At 53.6% G+C, this 18,115-nt stretch overlaps 1 protein-coding gene across 4 annotated transcripts in view; it reads left to right on the forward strand.

Annotated features, from left to right (window-relative positions):
- Positions 1 to 17,026, forward strand: part of ADORA2A (adenosine A2a receptor) — a 35,162-nt gene extending 18,136 nt beyond the window's left edge. Inside the window, exons 2-4 of one of the 4 annotated variants that reach the window (XR_014785752.1) lie at positions 5,399 to 6,174; positions 14,464 to 16,021; positions 16,631 to 17,026. Coding sequence is in view for 2 of the 4 variants with exons in the window: in XM_084819927.1 (XP_084676053.1) it covers positions 5,825 to 6,174; positions 14,464 to 15,412 (1,299 nt within the window). In the remaining 2 variants the exon portion in view is untranslated. Of the gene's footprint in view, positions 1 to 5,394; positions 6,175 to 14,463 lie in introns of all 4 variants that reach the window. The other 3 variants (XR_014785751.1, XM_084819927.1, XM_084819929.1) reach the window with 3 other exon arrangements.
- The last annotated feature ends 1,089 nt before the right edge of the window (positions 17,027 to 18,115 follow it).

The following is an 18,115-nucleotide window of genomic DNA, read 5'->3' on the forward strand; positions in this document are numbered from 1 at the left end:
AAACAGACAAGTAGGACAAATGAGAAATGCAGCCCATGGAAAGGAAGCGAGAAGGGTTCTGCTCTGCTTCTGTTATTGCCGTCTTCATCACCGCCATCTTCAGTAGACGCACCCGAGAACTCTCCTCGAGGGCGCTGCGTTGGCTGGGTGAGCAGGAGGAGCCTCTCTGCGTCTGGCCGCTTCGCTGTCCTTGCGAGCCATGTGGCACAAAGCAGACGGAGCTCTGAGGGGAGCGGGCCGTTGGGAGGGCGATAAGGAGGTTGCCACGGCCAGCCCGCCTCCTGGCCCAGAGCTGCCCTCCACGCGCTCCTTGATCAGGCAGACTGCCCGCAAGGCTCCACACTTGCGTTCTTTGCTTCAGGCTTCCGCGTTGCCGGCAGCACCAGGAGGTGCCTCGTGGTCTGTTACCTGCCCTTCCAGTCCACAGACATGGTGCAGCTATTCTGCCTTTTCCTCCTTCATGGTTTTTGTTTTGTGTGCATGAAAAAAAAAGACAGAAGCAGTGGCGGGAAAACGGGAGGGATACAAATGAAAGATGACGACACCTGGGCTCTGTAAAATTCCGTGACTGAGGCAAGGCAGTTGCAAGCTGGAAGCCTCACCTGGAAGCCTCCGTACAAACTTGCTTCCGCAGGGAACCCGACCACCCTATTTTGGGTACACGACCCCTCTGTTCATCTCCCACAAAACCAGGCACTAAGTGGCATCCATCCCATGTGGGAATCAAACCAGCAGGCTCCCTTAAGGATGCAGACAAGCCCCTTAAACGGCTGTCACATGTGGGCACCCCACTTCCCAGTGGGGAGTGGTGTTGGGGGTCCAGTGCTCACCCAGGGCTAGAAGGAGGTCAGGGGGGACGTGTGGTGTTTCTGAGATGAAGGGTTTATATACACTTATCTACAGGCCGAGCATAAGATGGGGTCCGCAGCACTAGCACTCCGACAGATCCCTCTTCCCCATCAGATGTGCAGGGGAACCATAGGATTTCCTGGGGAGATCAAAGTCAGCTCTTCCTCCTTTTCAGGTCCAGTTCCAGCCCAGGCTGACTACCTGCTGCACACAGAGGCTTCCTTCCCCCCTCCCCTTGTCTGGGGGGGGGAGATGAGTCATCGCTGCCCGTCACCTGTGCCTTCTTGCGCCATCCCAGCTCTCGCTGAAACACATCGCCAGAATGTTGCCAGCTTTGTCAGGGTTTAAGAGGGCTTGCCTCCGAGCACCGACACCAGTCACTCTAGTTACAGAAATCTTAAAGTCAAGAATTACAGGGCTGGAAGAGATCGTGACCAACTTCCAGATGACTGAGATACCTCCCAAGATCGGCTATTGGTGGTGATTCCATTTTAAACTCCAGGGATTCATTTTCACAGAGTAATTGCAAAGTGGGACATCCAGTATTGTGATTTATACATTCCTATTGCACTGTGGGGTCCCAGATCAGCTCCGTAAGTCTTCTCCCATTGGCACAACGTCTTGGGCTGCTGGCCAGTGAGCCTTGTGGCTCAACAGCAGGGCTCTTCTTCAGGTCAAGTTCAGGGCCATTTTGATTTCTTACATGCTCTGAATTAATATTTGTATGTTTTCCACACACAGAGACATCCCATCTTCCTGGAGTGGCTGGACCAGAATTTTAAAAAATAAAATGAGAACGTTCCATTTGTGCATTTGCATTCAGGCCCACCCTGATGTATTTTATGTCCAAAAAGACGGGGGGAGGGATGATACGGGAGTGTAAAGTAGCCAGGAGCTCAGCTTTAGCTTGCTGAATGGCTGCACAGCTGTCACGGGGCCCATTTCACTACCTGCCCACTCTTGCCCCTCTTCTCGGTTTCTGGAAAGTTGGGTGGGGCATGGGCAACGCGAGCTGGCGAAGGGGCTGTGCTGAGACGGAGCAGTCAAGGGGGTGGCTCGTGTGACCGGCGGCATGGCCGAAATCAGAACAACCCGCGGGGTCTGGGTGGCTTGCTGACAATGGTTCGCATGACACGGTGAGCTGCGGCCCCCGCCCGCCTTGACTCGGGCATTTGCGGTGGTGGCCAGCATGTGCCGCAAGCCACTGGGGCTTCTTGAAGCCCTGTGCTGCCAGCTGCTGATAGTGTGAACCCAGTTAATGTGACCCTTGGCCTCGGGGAGAGAAGACCCCGGTCTACCCACTGCCAGGAGGACATTCCCCGCAAACGTAAGGACAGAAAGTGGCATGACAAAAGAAGTTTGGTGTGAAACCCCTTCCATAATCTCTTGAGTGTTTGCTCCAGGTACCCTGCAAATCGCTCCACCCCTGCCCACCCCTCTGCTGGCTCCCTAAGGTGGATTGGAAAGTCTTTGGCACAAAGGCTCCTCCTCTCCCAGTCCTCAGAGCACGTTCTCTTGCCAGCTGCTTTCTCGAGTTGTTAGAAGACAATGTTGTTGTCAGGGGCTGGGAGCTGCAATGGAACAGCCTGTTCCAAGGGATGAAAAATGACCTGGGAGCAGCGAGTGGTTGGGAGAGGCGCGGAAAGTGTATTTGAGAATGAAAATAAGGCCCAGGGTAAGAAAGGGGCCTCAGCCCCATTAAGAGGGCTTGAGCTGTTTGCTGGCCTTGTGTGATGACAGTTTCTGCCCCACTGTGAGAAATGCAGGGCCCAATCCAAGCCGGCCCCCAGGCACTTGTTCCTCAGCCGAGACACTGTTTTGATGGTTGTACATTAGAAGCCTGCATTGTGTCTCTGCTCCCATGCAGTTTTTTGACCTCAGGTATCTGGTGGAAATGCATGCTGCAATGAATGGTGGCTTCCAAGCAGGTTTTTCTGTCGTGAAAGTAAAATTAAATGTCTCCTTTGAAACACATAGCCCTCCCCTAGGGAGGAAGGCCACTCAACCTCTCTTGCAATGAACTTTTATGTTGCACTGAAATAACAAGCCCCTCTGTCTATCCATTTACTTACTTACTTAAAATATTTATGTCCTACCTCTCTTCAGGCTGGAGCCAGCTTGCAGCATAGAAAAAAAATCCAGTCGTAAAATAGGTATCATTTACTGGACCAAATAATTCCTGTACTACATAAGCAAGTATCTGGTCCCCTGATCTTGGGAGGGGGAGAGGAGAGGCTTTCCCTCATGCTGATGCAAGACATGCTTGCAGACGTGGGGCTCCCTGCGCTGCCGGCCAGAAGGCCTTGAGCAACCATTCTGTCTTTTTCTCCTTAACAAGTTTTCTGGGGGAAGAAGAAGATGGGAGAAGCAGTGAAAAAACACAGGAGGATTCTGCGTGGAAGACGGCCCTGTCTGGAAGCACCACCCCGCCCCCTCCTGTGGAGGAGGCAGGGCGGTGGCACAATAAGCACCTTGCCTGGAAGCCCCCCCAGCGCTCGACGGCCCACCCCCCTCACCATGCGGGGACCAGCAGCTGCCGACAGAATCCGTGGGCCGCGCCACCCGTTCTTGGCAGTGGCCAGAGCGGGCTACTGTGACCCCTCTTCCTCCCCAGAGGGGATCGGCAGTGGGCCTGTAAACCAATGAAAGCCCCCAAATGAGATTATTTCCCTGAGGCCAGAAGTGCATCACAAGCCAACCTAGTTTGCGTTCCTGTTTGCGGTCCTCCCTCTTCATTATTTCTGCCTTGAGGCCGCAGTGGTCTGGGCCTGGATGAGTCTGCCTGTAGCAAAGCCACGAGGCGTCCCCGCGGCCAGGAGAAGAGGGTGGAGGGCAGCATAGCGCACGGGCTTGGGGTGCGTGCAGGTCTGAGGGAGCTTCCTGCGTTCCTGGCTCTGCGCCTTGGCACAGGGCCTGAGGCATCCTCGGGGCGTCAGACAGGCACCGCCTTATACCGAGTCAGCCCCCTAGCCCAGTCTTCTCCAGCTGTCCGGCAGCTGTGGCTCTCCAGGGGTCCAGGCAGGATCCCTTCCTAGCCCGACCTGGAGACGCTGCCGGCGATGGAACCTGGGGCCGTCTGCATGCAAAGCGGGGGCTCCTGCTGCACCAGGCGGCTGTGTACAGAGGCCGCTTGGGCTGGCCGTCGAATCTCGTGCAGCGGCGGCGACTGGACAGCGTCCGCCTCCACGCCTGGCTGCGCTCTTCTCCGCTGCCCCACCCAGCGACTGACAGCCTTGGGCCCTGCTGCTCGGCCACCTCCTCTGCCTAATGGTAGGGCCAGCCTACCACACCAGATGCACAAGATCAGTCCCCCCGCCCCACAGAAAAATCAGGGGCCCTGTGTGGAAAGCAGGCGGCGGGGAGCCGGGAGAAATGCCTGTTCTGAGACCACCCCACCACCACTGCTGGGTGCTGGCAGCTCAGACCATGCCGACTTCTGTCTGATCCCAATTTCTGCAAGTATTTGAAAACTGATTAACTTACCCCTCACTCTTATGCCAAACAAGGAAATGCAGAAGCCACATGTAAGCTTGCAAACATTACAGCCCAATTAATAACAATAAATTCCAGAGGTGTACCTGTGTTCATCTGTTGCAGCGAATAAAATATCAACCAAATAGCAAGATAAATAAAACATCTTTGTCAAACAGAAACTGACAAACAATGCTAAGGAAACAACATTAATAGAACAGCAGTGGAGATAAACTTCCGGCTCTGGCCACATACTTCAGGAATCTGCAGTCCAGAAAGACGGCGACAGGCAGGGTTGGGGTGAGGACCTAAGGGGGTGGAGGGGGGGCATGCTCTTCTCCCTCCCCCTGGGAAAACAGTCTTGTCTTTGTCTCCAGTCCCAGCCCCCTTCCATCATTTTTCTCTGTATCCTTTTATAACTTCCAAAGCAATGAGAACAGAACTGGGGACATTCTTCTAGAGGGAATTCCTCTAGAACATTCCTCTAGAGGGATCGCTTAATGACAGCACAGAGAATCTGGTGCAATTCTGTGGGAATGAAGAATGTGGTCCTGGGTGCAGAGTCCAGGTTCCTGATCATCTCAGCTTTTGTTTTAAAAAGCAAGTTTCTAGTCCTTCTGGTGTATGTGGCTGGGTAAGAGGTCCAGCAGTTAGAAGAGGAGCATCTGCATAGTTTCTAGCCACTGCCCATGACTAGCAAAACCAGAATACATTTTGCAAATAGTAAAATTGGCAGAATAAATATGCACAGATGATGCAAACAGCAAATTTGGAAGACACAGAATTTGGTTTTTAAACTCGCATGGTCTTGGGCACAGTTGCTTGGGTTCTCATATTTCCTGATGAACCACTGAGAACCCATTTGGCTGCCTCTGTTTCTCAGCCTTGGTTTTTAATGAACTGACTCTTGTTTGAACTCTGAAGCTTTTGAGAAAAGGGCCACATGATGATGCGTACAAACAGTTTGGGGGCTCAGGTTAAGTTTTTTGTTTGTCTGAATGCTGAATGTTTGGAGATGGGGCCAGAGAGAATATGGCCTAAATGTGTTTCTTCTCTTCCCATCTCCCCTTCAAGGCAGCAACAAGTGGAGACGCAGGGATATCTGTGGCAATGGAACATCCTGGCCTGCGGTCCTTCACTGGAAGCAAAGACGAAGCGCAAGCAGGGCTTGGGAGGTGTTGCAATGAAGGCAGGAAATGACCGAGAGGGCTGCCGCATTTCAACAGGAAATTTAATGTTCACATAGCCACTGAGCTGCCTACGCTCACAGGAGGATGCTGCTCTGTTTACTTGTTTGGAGCACGTTGCCCGTGTCTCCAGGAGCAGGGCCTAGTCCTGGCCCCCTGACGGCTTATCTACACTCTCTGTAACAGGAGTCCGAACCAGCCCGACGGAGGCAGAGAGCCCTTTCAAGCCCAGAGAACTCAAGGTGTGAGCTCACCACCTGCTGCACTGCAGATATGGACACGGGGATCTCCGGGGACCCTCTTGCACCACCCTCACCATGCTAGTACGTAGGGAGGCCGACCTCCCCGCAGATGTGGTCTACATTGTCCTGGAGCTGCTCATCGCACTGCTGGCCGTCCTGGGCAACATCTTGGTCTGCTGGGCTGTCTCCCTCAACAGCAACCTCCAGAACGTCACCAACTACTTTGTCGTCTCCCTGGCCGTGGCTGACATTGCCGTGGGGCTGCTGGCCATCCCCTTTGCCATCACCATCAGCACCGGCTTCTGCGCCGTCTTCCATGGCTGCCTCTTCATCGCGTGCTTTGTCCTGGTCTTGACGCAGAGCTCCATCTTCAGCCTCCTGGCCATCGCCATCGATCGGATCATTGCCATCCGGATTCCTCTCAGGTAAGCGTGCAGGCGATGGGGAGCGGTGTGCCAGCAGGAGGAGGATGCTGCCCTAGACTGGCCTCAGGGGCAAGCGCAGCAGTCACTGTGGCTAAATGGGGGGGGCAGAGTCTCCGGGTCCTGTGGAAACGAGGCGGGATGGCCAAGGCGGGTGGCTGCCTCCTTCGCTGCAGAGCAGGGGGCTTCGCTTGTTCCGCACCACTTCTGGGACTAGCTGGGCCTGCCCTCCCATTGTCAAATTCAGATGTTAGAGTGGGATACAATAAAGTAATAACATCAATATCATAAAAAAATTGTAAGAGCAGATGAAACCACAAAAACAATGCAGACGTTTGATCTGCGTTTAAAACGCCTCGGTAAATAAACGTGTCTTAGCCTGCCTTGTAAAAGCTGTGAAGTGGGCATCAGGCACACCTTCACAGGGAGGGTGTTATGATGCTGGTGTGCCACCACTGAAAAAGCCTTCTCCTTTGAAATTATACATAAATATACAGTGTACAGGCAAAGCTGATCAAAATCTTAGAACTTCTCTAAATTTATTGTTTGATAGATTTGATTTGATTTGTACCCGTCTTTGGCTGTGTTTCTACCAGCGATTTACTCCAGCCTGGCTGCGCGGTGAGGTCTCTGTGTTTCCATGACGTCGTGGCCATTCAGCGCCAGCCCCGCATTTTATTGCGGAAAACCCGCTTCTTCTGAGACTGGTTATAGTCCGACTTTTCCTGCTTGCTGTGGCTCCATTGTGGACCTGTTTCCACAGCCACACTGGGTCCGGTATCATAGTCCTGCCCATGGGGCGTGTAGCCTGGCCCTTGTGGGCGTGTCGCTCACCTGCCCGTGACCTCATCGGAGGAGAGGGGGAGATGATACTGGAGGGAGCGGTCAGGCAGAGCTGCACACAGAAGCCCCCTGACATGCAAGCGCAGTGCCCGCCCGCCCTGGGTATCCTTACGAAGTTCCCAGGCAGGGAAGTCAGGAGAGCCGTGAAGACGGAGAGATGGAGAACTGGAGAGTCCTTGAGTCGTTAAGTCGCATCCCCGCTTTAGGGGAAGACAGGGTTTAAAAGGGGAGGAGATGCTGCACACAGCTTTTTCGCTCCTTCGTTAAAGTGAAAGTGCGCCTTAAAACTCACTTTAAAGGGAAGGGGGGCGGGAGTGGAGTACAAGGGAGGGCGAGGGAGGCAGAGATGGAGTGATGCACAACTAGCCTGTCATCCACTGGCTCCCTTCGCCATTTCCTCCCTCTGTATTTCCCCTTTAGCGCTTTGTCCCTCTTTGTGTGGGTGTGTGCTAGGGGGTGTTACTTCTGAGTAAACTCAGACTGTAAGGTTTTCCTTTCCTGAGAGTAAGTGCCATTGAAATCTGTGTGGCTTGCTTCTGAGTAGGCGTGCATAGGAGTGCATCCCCTTCTATTTACTTGGGGTCCCCCTTCTCAGCCACAGAGGAGAAAGGCTTGACAGTTAGGATTTCAATGGGTATTAAAAGTCCCTTTGATTGGGAAGCCAGCCAGCCAGTACTGCTTCTTCTAGCCCACCTTGCAGGGTCGTTGGGAAGCCAGAATGAGGGGGAAGAGCAACAACATCAGGGAGCAGGGAGAGGCAGCCACTAACTGGAGCAGAGCACAAGGGGACGGGGGAATCGGCAGGAGGAGGAGGCGGGAACACGGATCAGGTCATCAGACCCAGCCCAGACGCCACCCAGCCATCAAGAAGACAATTCGATTGGAGCTCAGTGGAAACGGCACAGCGCCCAGGCCACAGCGATGGCAAGCCGGGTCTTCAAGGGCTGTGGAAACAGGGAAAGGGAAACATCGCAACAACGTTGCAAGCATCGCAAAGCCAATAGCGTGGAAACACGCCCTTTCTGCCCAGAACAGCAGCACTCAAGGCAGCTCACTATCCCAAATAAAGCTGGGCTAAAACAATAACAACAATCTATGAAGCTGTTGCACGTGGGCAGAGAAAGGACTGGAGCTTTCCGCACGCACAGCACCTGCCCTTCCACTGCGCTGCCTTGAAAGGCAAAAGGGCTGCTGGGGGAAGATGCTCCCCAGAGGGCTGGGAGTGGGGGGATGGCAGGGGCTCAGCGCACAACGGTAGCTCATTTCCCCTCTCTAGGATGAAGAGAAGCAGAATGCGTTTGCTATGAGAAGAGCCTGAAATACAGATGAAAACCCAACTTACAACAATGCCACCATTGCATCCCCCCCCCCCGTTTTAAACAGTGGCTAAAAACCCACCGGGTGGTATGGGAAGGCAAAAGGAGAGCTTGCTTCAACTAGAAGCAAAGCCACCACGTTGTCGCTGCCCCTCCCTGCGCATGTCAGTGAAAAGGTCCCTGCTTTAATAATTTAATCCCCCCCCCCCGTCCCCATCGCCTGCTCAAATGTGAGTCCCTGGAGAGCAGCAACGGGCCAGGAGGCTGTTTGTAATGGCATGAAGTGACTCTTTCCAGCCGTGGGATAACAGCTGGATGGCCTCAGAACTCTGCTTAGCAAAGATTGGGGCGGTTCTCAGTCTTCTGTTGAAGTTTTCAAGTATTTTCAGCTCATTTCATTCTTCTCCCTCCTGTGATTTTTTAAATATACAGTTAAAAGCTCAAGTGGAGTTTCTGAAACAACAGAGATTGAACTTGGAACTATTGGAAATTCGAGCAGGGAAAGGGGAAATGCAGCATGACGAGGAGGGAAGTGGATTCTCTGAATTGGCAGATTCTTGCTTTTCGTTAGAACCTCCTGTAAATGCACACGCACTCCGCATTGCGTATGAAAGCAGTGAGAGTGCTTCTGAAATGGACTGTCAAATTTGCAGTCTCTGAAACTGATTAGAGAGGTAAGAAAGTGACCTGCTGAACGTCAGCCCACAAGTGCTGTGTCTAGCTCATCAAACCCCACAACTGCAGGCAGGGAGGGGCCTCTGGGCTCTGCGGGAGTCCGGATGCGTGTGCCTTCTGCTGCTGAGCCCTCCTGGGGGCAGAAGAGCTGGCAGGGCTTGGCAGGAGCACGATCTAGGCTCAGGGCCACCTTGCCCCATCATGCCCTCTGACTTCTGGGAGCAGTTCGTAGCTCCGTTCTTCTTCTGGCCTCCAACTACGGGCAGAAAATAAAGGCCATGAAAACACACCGTGATCTCATCCCGTTTTGCTTTCCCATGGGTTTGGGGCCAAGCATCTTACTGGCCCAAACCTTACCTTGAGCAATTCATGATGTCTCAGTCTAACCTACCTCAAGGCTCCTTGCAAAGACAAATTCAGTGCTATGGTATTTAGTAGATTCATCCATTAATCGGAATTATTAGAAAGCTCTGGATTGATTAAAAACATGCTCCCGATTCATAGGGCAACATTTTAAAATAGATACTATTTTTAGTTCAAAAACATGGGCAGTAGGCACCATCTTGGAAGAGGCAAAAGAAGGAAGGAATGCACAAAGACCTCTTCTAAGATGGGACCTACTGCAACAGACATGTGTCTCATCTAAAACCCCAAAAAGGAGGTGTGGATTTTTCAGAACATGGATTATTTTATTCAGGTGCAGATTTAGTCAATTAAGGGTGAAATCCTGTGACCTCTAGAGAGTGTCTAGATGGCCATAGGATTTTTTGGTTTCTGGGAACCAAGCTCGGAGCCAGGGCTCATAGGAGCAGTGTGGAGCAAGTGAAAAGGGGGCATTCCTGGGGGCAGGGAGGGGAGGAGACCGTAGAAGCACCGTTAAGACACTTCCTGTGCGCCGACCAGCCGCCCCCCACTCTGACATGCCCTGGCTAGACAGCCAATTTTGGCTGTCTAGCCAAATGTAGGGCAGCTGGAGCACGAAGGAGACAATCCCCTCCACACTCTGCCCGCCCGCCAGTGGATAGTCGGATGCCTCTGTGTTCAGAAGCAGCTGACTATTCCCACAGGATTGCGCCCTAAAACTCTTATAAATAATTGACTTTCTGTCATTGATAAAAGGGTAGATAAAAGATACATTCCGTACTGGATAAAAGGGCACGGGCACCAAGTTGATGCCACTCTGAGCTACTTGGAGAAAGAATTAGTGGGTGAGGGAAAGGTTAAGCCTGCAGAGGTGCCTGCCCACCCCCCACCCCCCCGGTTCTCTGCTTAAATTGCCCCCTCCCCAAATAGCTTTTCCTAGGAGGGGAAACAAACAAACACAGGGCCGTTGGGGCTGATGGCGTTCTGTTTGCCACTATTACAGCAAAAACAACAAAGAATCTTGTTTATTATGGCTTATGGGTCTGTGGGCGAGAGTCCATTCCATCAGATGCGTGCAACCTTTATTTATTCTCAAATCCAAATTATTCCGTGCTGAATAAACAGATTCCACGTGCAGGATTGTGTCTTGCGTACCTCCTAAGGGACATCCAGGTGTGGGGCACTGTCATTCACATGCACGTGGGGATTCATGTATTAAACTAGGCCTGTACACCAGTTCGGATTCGGAAGTCCGAAGTATGGCAGCCATTTTGTGCACCATCCACCCTTTGGTGTCACAGGCCTAAGCCTGTGGGCTCCCCCTGCTGGTGACGCATATAATCTGCCTACAGTGCCCCTAGTGGTCATGTGAGACACTGCATGGGACTAAGCCCTCAGCCAATAAAGTGCAACTCCATGCATTTCAGTGGGAGTCTTCAACTCTGCCTGTCATACTATTGATACCCCACATCCACCCTGCCCCTTTTATACAAGGAAGAGTTTTTGATTGGTCCTCCGCATCTTCTCACCCCCTTTTCTACATCTCCCTCACCCCTTTTTCTCGGGGGGGTGTTGATGGGGAGGCTGGCTTAGGGGAGGGCAGGGTGAGAGGCTTGAGCCCAATGCTTCCCCCATAAAAATGACCGGAGAGGCACCAGAGGTTGGCGGCATCGTGAAAAGCACCAGACTTCAGTGAGTGACCAACCACAAGTGCAAGATAAAAGCCACATGTGAAGAAGCCAAGGCATGGATAACTGTTGCAAAGTCAGACCGACTCAGTGAGGGTCATAGCTGGTGCACCAAGCAAAACTGTGAACGTACTTCTTGCCACCACCGCCACGTGGAAATCCAGGAATAGCGTAGGATCAAGGAGCACTCCCAAGATATGGACCTTATCCTATAGGGGAAGTGCAACCCCTTCAAGAGGAGGTTGAAGCCCACTACCCGAGTCAGGCTTTCTACTGACCAACCACACTTGTCTGGGTTAAACCTCCACTTGTTCACTCTCATCCGGCCCATTATCAAACCCAGGCAGTGTTCAAGGGTTTCAACGGCTCCTTGGTGTTAGGAAGCCATTGATGCTGCAAGCTGCAAGGAAAGTTGTGGTGAGGGCAGCTTTCCTTGCCACCCCCACTGCCACGGCACAGGTCTTTGAATGGTCTTCTGCCATGTTTGGTCAGATTCATCCCAAGTTCTTCAGCGCTGTAGCCGACATCCCTTCTGTTTCATTGACCTCAACTCCCTGTTAATCCAGGGAGCCAAATTGCCTCTACCAGGAGGGAGGGGGTGCGCAGGAATGACAGCGTCACTGGCCCAGGCCATTTCCAAAGCCACCACCTTCTCGACAAAGAGCAATAGAGCTGGGTGTCACCAGCATACTCCTGGCACCTTACTCCAAAACTCCAAATGACCTCTCCCACAATTTCATGTAGAAGTTTGATAACGTGGGGGACAAAATAGAGCCCTGGAGGACACCATAGGCCATTGGCCATGGAGTCAAAAGTAATCCCTCAGCACCACCTTCTGGACAGGGTCTGACAGAAAGAACCAGAACCAAGCCAAACAGCACCCCCAGGGCCCAGCACTGCTACATCACCTGTTTCTTCCAGATGCTCCTGGAGTTGCAGCATCACCACCTTCTCAGTCACCTTAGCCAAGAATGGTATATTTGAGACTGGCTTAAAGTTAAACAGTTCTCCTGGCTAAAGGAGGGGTTTCCTTAATAAAAGCCTTATTACTGCCTCTTTTAAGCAAGAGGGAACAACCCCGACCCATAGGGAGACATTAAGCACTTCCCTCAGCCGTGGCATCAGTCCCACTGCGATGGATTTAATCAGCCAAGAAGGGCAAGGGTCCAGTGCACAGGTGGTGGCCCTCACTGCTCCAGTCCGGATGCCCTGCCTGCATCCTTGACATCCACACGCTGAAAAGAATCCAAAACAACTGGACAAGCGGTTGCTGAGGTTACATCACTCTGACTTGCCCCAATATTGGCGTCCAAGTCAAGGCGACTCCGAGCCACTTTATCCGCAGAGAACAAAGGAAACTGTTCGCCACGAGCCGCTGACTGCTGGAGCTCCCCCTCTCCAGCATCCCGGCCAAGGAGGCCCGGCACAGTCCAGAAAGCATCACCCTGTTCTGCGACGGTGCCCCAAACAAGAGCTTTCCTTGCAGTCCTCACTGCCACGGTATAGGTCTTTAAACAGGTCCCTGCAGACTGAGGACGGGTCAGTCTAAATTTTCCCTCTCTGGGGCCCCATCTACGTGGCAGCGCTTTCACCCTTCACTCCGTCACAACTGTGCAGCATTTCAGCTTTGAATTAGCTTCTGCTGGTGTACACTCGCAATTTACTGCGGGCTTCCCTAACAGACGCCGCCATGCCCTTTTTTTGCCATTATATTTTAATGCGCAGCTGTGCAGTCCCGTGAGCATGGGGGTGCAACTCTTCAGTGGCTGTTTTGTATTTTAGGGGTTCTGTTGTGTCTGTCCGTCCCTCATTAGGTAAAAAGCGGGTGTTCTCTGTGCCTTCATTTCCACACCTTCTGTTTGTCAGTTCCCCAGCCTGAGACTCTCACGATAGTTCACACTCACAAGCGTGAGCGGTACGTGCCTATCCATCGCTCCGAAATGGTGGCTGGAGCGAAGTTGGTCCCCCCCAAGACACCGCCCCCCCAGCCCTTGGGCACTGAGTCCAAAAGAAACTGTTGCAAAGATATGAAGCTGCAAAAATGTGCAAAAGTATGACTAAATAAATGAAAACGCCTCTGTACCTGCGCGGCCGCGAAGGGATGGGGGGGAGTAAAGGGGCATCACAGAGTGACACAGGCACTATGCACGCCTACAACATGCCCACTGCAAAATGCAGAGTCGGTTTGAGGAAGGGACAGAGGGCTCACAACAGTGGAAAACCCACAGGAAACAAAAAACATTGCAGCAAAACACCTCCTCAGAAATCCGCATTTTCCGGGAGAAAAGCACGGATGGCTTCAAAGTGGCGACTGCGTCGTCTGTCCCGAAGGACCTCGACTCGCAGCCTCCCAGAGCAAAAGGCTCGTGTAGATGGGGCCTGGGAGCTGCCCAGCCCCCATAGAAATATCTGTCTTGTCAAATCTTTCCTTTGTGTTTTGGGATGGTAGGCAGGCAAAACTCTTCCACACCCTGGAGGCCGGGGGTTGGGGGGACACCCCGCCCCCTGTAAACTGCTTTGGTGAGTTAGGACCTTGATAAGTAAGATTTAGTGAGGTAGTTCAATGCTTCATTCTATTTTTAAAAGCAACTGACTATTTCTCAACTGCTCTGTGCTTGGTTCTTTGATAAATATATTGGATTGGAAACTGGAGTTGATTTGATTCTCTTGCCTAGCTTGGACATTGGCTTGCCCATGCTCTGGGCTGCTTGGCAAATATGCTAACCAGGCTGTTAAGGGGTTTAAAGCAGGGCTGGGCAGAAGGTAGAGCTCTAGATGTTTTGGACCAACTCCCTGAAGCCCTTGCCACCATTGCCAGTGGTCAAGAATGCTGGGAGTTGAAGTCCAAAACATCTGGAGATCTATTTTCTGCCCACCCCTGGTTTGAAGGAGACTGGTAAAGAGGCCGATCCTCCTCCGTATATAAATTCCATAAGCTTATCTTCTCCTGTGAGCAGGATATTAAATGCACCCAGGAGTGGTGATGGTGGATCTCTGATGAATATAGACAAAAGGGTGTCTTTCAGCCTGTCCTACGTCACAAGATGGAGGTGAAGACCCAGATTGCTAACTCAGTTTGTCACAGTTCTCTAACAGAATTTTCAGTATACTCCAACTACAGTTCCCAGTATTCTTTGGAGGAACCCATAATGGATAAACTCATATAAAACTGATACATAAAAATTTGCAGTGTAGAGAGGGCCACTGATTCACAGTTGCCTGTTGACAGAGGGTCCTTGCTTGGTAATCTTGGGTGAACTTTTTCAATTATCTATTGGGGGTGATGGGGAGTACTGAACAATGGACTTCAGTTCTCTTCTGTGCTCCATAAAAATCTCCTGTTTTGGTATGTCGATGGTGCTCTGACTTCATGCTTTGACTTTTCTTGCCTTTAATTTTCCTTCCAGGTACAACGCATTGGTGACTAGCTTACGAGCTAAAGGCATTATAGCCATTTGTTGGGTCTTATCTTTCATCATTGGCCTGACGCCTATGCTGGGCTGGCACGGACCCTCCTCAGGGGTGAGAGAGCAGCAGGACAGCAACAGCTTCTCTACCAACAACTGCAGCTGCAGCATGGTGCCTTGCTTGTTTGAGGCAGTGGTCACCATGGAGTACATGATCTACTACAACTTCTTTGCTTGTGTTCTCACCCCCCTCCTCCTGATGTTCGGCATCTATCTGAAGATCTTCATGGCAGCCCGGCGGCAACTCAAGCAGATAGAGAACAAGATGGTGCATGGGGAACGGTCCCGCTCCATCTTGCAGAAGGAGGTCCACGCGGCCAAGTCCTTGGCCATCATTGTCGGGTTGTTTGCTGTTTGCTGGCTCCCGCTGCACATCATCAACTGCTACAACTACTTCTGCAGGGACTGTGGCCGCCCCCCACTCTGGCTGATGTACTTAGCTATCATCTTGTCCCATGCCAACTCTGTGGTGAACCCGCTGATCTACGCTTACAGGATCAGGGAGTTCCGGCACACCTTCCGCAAGATCATCGGGCAGCATATCCTGGGCAGAGAGGAGCGGTTCAAGGCTCCCACTGCCAGCCGGAGGACTTCTGCTCAGGGCGGAGATGCTGAGAATGCTAGTGCACAGATTAGTGAGTATGCTCTGAGCTGCTACACCAGTGGGGACCTGGATGGGACCCACACTGATAATGATTTGGGGAAGACCGATGTGGACCTGCAGTGGCCCCAGAACACAAATGGACTGGTTGGGGAAGTGAATGGGCACGCCATCCGTGCCTGCAACAACGGGGACCTCTCCAGCGCCTCTAGGAAAATGGAGCTGCTAAGCCATGGGCCTTATGCCGACTTGGAGACTTCAGCCTTAGACGCCTCTGATGTGCCCTGATGCTCCTGAGGGAGAAGCCCTGGTGGAATGAAACCTGTTCCCCTTGGCTGCCTTAGATGTGGCAGAAAAAAAAGAAAGGAGGCATCTCCGCAGGCCATTGTGAAAGAAGGGGCGGGGTCCCTGCCGGGACTGACAGGAAGACCCTAGGAACTGCACTGGAGAGGCCTGGGGGCCAAAAAGGGCTGAGGGGCCATGTTGCAGGCCAGGAAACCTAGACAAGCCAGTGTTGTCTCGCGCACGCGCACACGCACGCACCTTTTAGACTTGGAAGACTGACGAAGGGGAACTGCAACCTCTCCCATTATGCTGTGCCTCTGTGGATGTTCTTTGCCCCAGCCCAGCTGTAGCCAGCAGGGGATAAAGGGGTCTGTGGAGAGCTGCTTCATTGTACCAAAGGCGTGTGAAATGGGAGGCTTTGCTGGACTCCAGCCTGCCTAGTCCTGGAGCTGCTCAGAGATAGGTCTTGGGGAACCGGGGACAGGGGCAATAATTGTGTGGACGCTTCCATTTGCGTCGGATCTTGAGCGTGATGCTTCCTGGCGCAACGTGCTTTCCCTCCGGCTGCCCCCAGGCTTCTGCAGGGCAGCGAGGTGGCCGCCCAGTCCGCAGGTGAGAGCCGCCCCCCCCCCGGGCCTGGCGCAGGGAGGCAAGAGGGCTGCTGTGTTCCAGGCCACACACGGGAGGCTGCCCCCCATGGCACAGGGAGGGGGCAGCGAACGCGTGCTGGGGGCAGCCCATGGAAGCTGCAGCAGCCCACTGAGCGCAGGGCGGACCGGCGGGCTCAGTCCCGGGCCCAGCTGTGCTTCAGCCCGGCTCCCAGGCACCAGTGGGCGTCTCTGCCGTGGCCAAGCGACAGGAACCTCGCGGAAGGGCCCCTTGGGCGGCATCTGCTGCTAGCCGGCAGCCTCTTGGCGACCTTTCCAGAGAGCTCCCTTTCCTCTTCCTGGAGCGTCTCCTGGCCAACATCCCCAGCTCATGCTGGGCAAACCCGCTTCCTGGTGAGCGGGAGCCGATCCATCGATGGCCGGCTGCTCTTCTCCCTCTGCCCACATGTCGCTTGGGTGGGCAGGCCCCCCAGGCGGTTATGAGGCCTGGGGCGGGTGTGTCACTGGGGGCCCTCCTGCAGCCCCTACGAAGACCCATGGGCAAGGGGCCAGGGGGTCACGGGGCAGAGGCAGGGGCCCTTGACTTGGGGGGGCTTGCTCCCTCCCCAGGTAGTCTGGATGGTTTGTGCTCAAGCGCCACCAAAGCTGAAGGGAGGCTCAGCGCACGAGGACAGCTGGGCTTCTGGAGGAGTTTGGCGTCGAGAGCCAGGGCGCTGCGGGAGCATCGCTGGGGAAGGAAGACCTCTGGCAGGCGGGGCAAGGTCGGAGCACTGCTTGTGGATTGCTGGTGCCCTGGGGAGCCCAAGAGCTCCTCGCAGGCTGAGCCTGCCTCCTTGCTCGTGAAGCCTGTGCACACCGAGTTTGTTCCTGACGTAGACTCTTTCTTGGCTTTCTCTTCATTTTTAATAGGGTTTCACTTCTATTTTTGGGAAATGTAAAACTTTTAAAACAAAATGTAAATGCTGAACTGTAAATTATGCCATTGTCATTAAAACAGCATCCCCCCGGCCCCATGACTTTATCCTGCACTGGTATCTGACAGAGAGCCCTCTTTCTGCCAGGCCGCAAGCTGGCTCTCGCCCCGTGGGATGCGGATGTCTTCACTGGGAGCGGCAGGACTGATGGGGTGGGGAGAGGGTCTTGCAGCCTCAGAAACTGGCCGATGGGCAATCCGCCTTCTGCCCCCCGCCCTCATTGTAGGTTCAGGGTAACTCACATAGAAGCAATAGATGTCGGCACTAAAATACTCTTCTTGCAATGCAGGTAAACACCGCTAAAAATAACCCGCGCTTATCTCTGGCAACACAGAGCCAAAGTCTGGGTTCTGCTGACTCCAGGGAAGGGGTTGCTCCACACCTGAAACTGAAGTCCTCGGGAAACCCCATTCCCCCCAGCCCCGTGTCCGCGGGCTTGTGCAGGAGACAGGTGGACGAACGCGCTGCTGCAGCAGCGCAGCACCGAGGGACGAGGCAAGCGCGGAGGGGGCGGCGCTACCGCTGCATTGCCTCGCTCGGCGGAGGGCCCCTGGGAGTGCGCTGGTGCCAGAGGAAGGCGTGCCTGTTGGCATCCCCCGGTCTCGCCCTGCCCTCCGCCAGCAGTTCTCACTCGGGGGCCAGCCGTGGGGGCACTTTGGGTCACCATCCCTCAGCTTCCTGCGGAGCTCCCCTGCACGCGGCGGGGCTGCACATCCGGCACGGCGGGGCTTTGTGCCTCTCGCCGAAGTGTGGGGCAGGGCAGTCCTTGGGTCACTGACCCATAGGGCCACCCGGAGCAGGATGTGTGGGGAAGTAGCGCGGGGTCTGTGCTGGCGGCGATGCGCCCACTAGGACGCGCTGCATGGGGCGCAGCGCCCCCTGTACTCCAGAGTTCAGCCTCATGACAGCCGGCACCAGCGGCCTGCCTGTCCTCGCCTGCCACGATTCTTGCCGGAAAAACTATAATAAACTCAATAACTGAGAGCAGTGTCACTATATAGCAAGTACCCCAATATTGGTGCCTGTGGTGGATAGGACCGGGCTAGTTTGCAGCTGTTTTGTCCTGGCAAGAACTGGAAATGGCATCTGGTGAAGGAGGACTGGTCCTTGTGGATCACGTTCCA

This window comes from Heloderma suspectum, chromosome 13 (assembly GCF_057233095.1).
Source record: "Heloderma suspectum isolate Gila_16-S chromosome 13, 16-S_ref, whole genome shotgun sequence".
NCBI classification, from domain to species: domain Eukaryota; kingdom Metazoa; phylum Chordata; class Lepidosauria; order Squamata; family Helodermatidae; genus Heloderma; species Heloderma suspectum.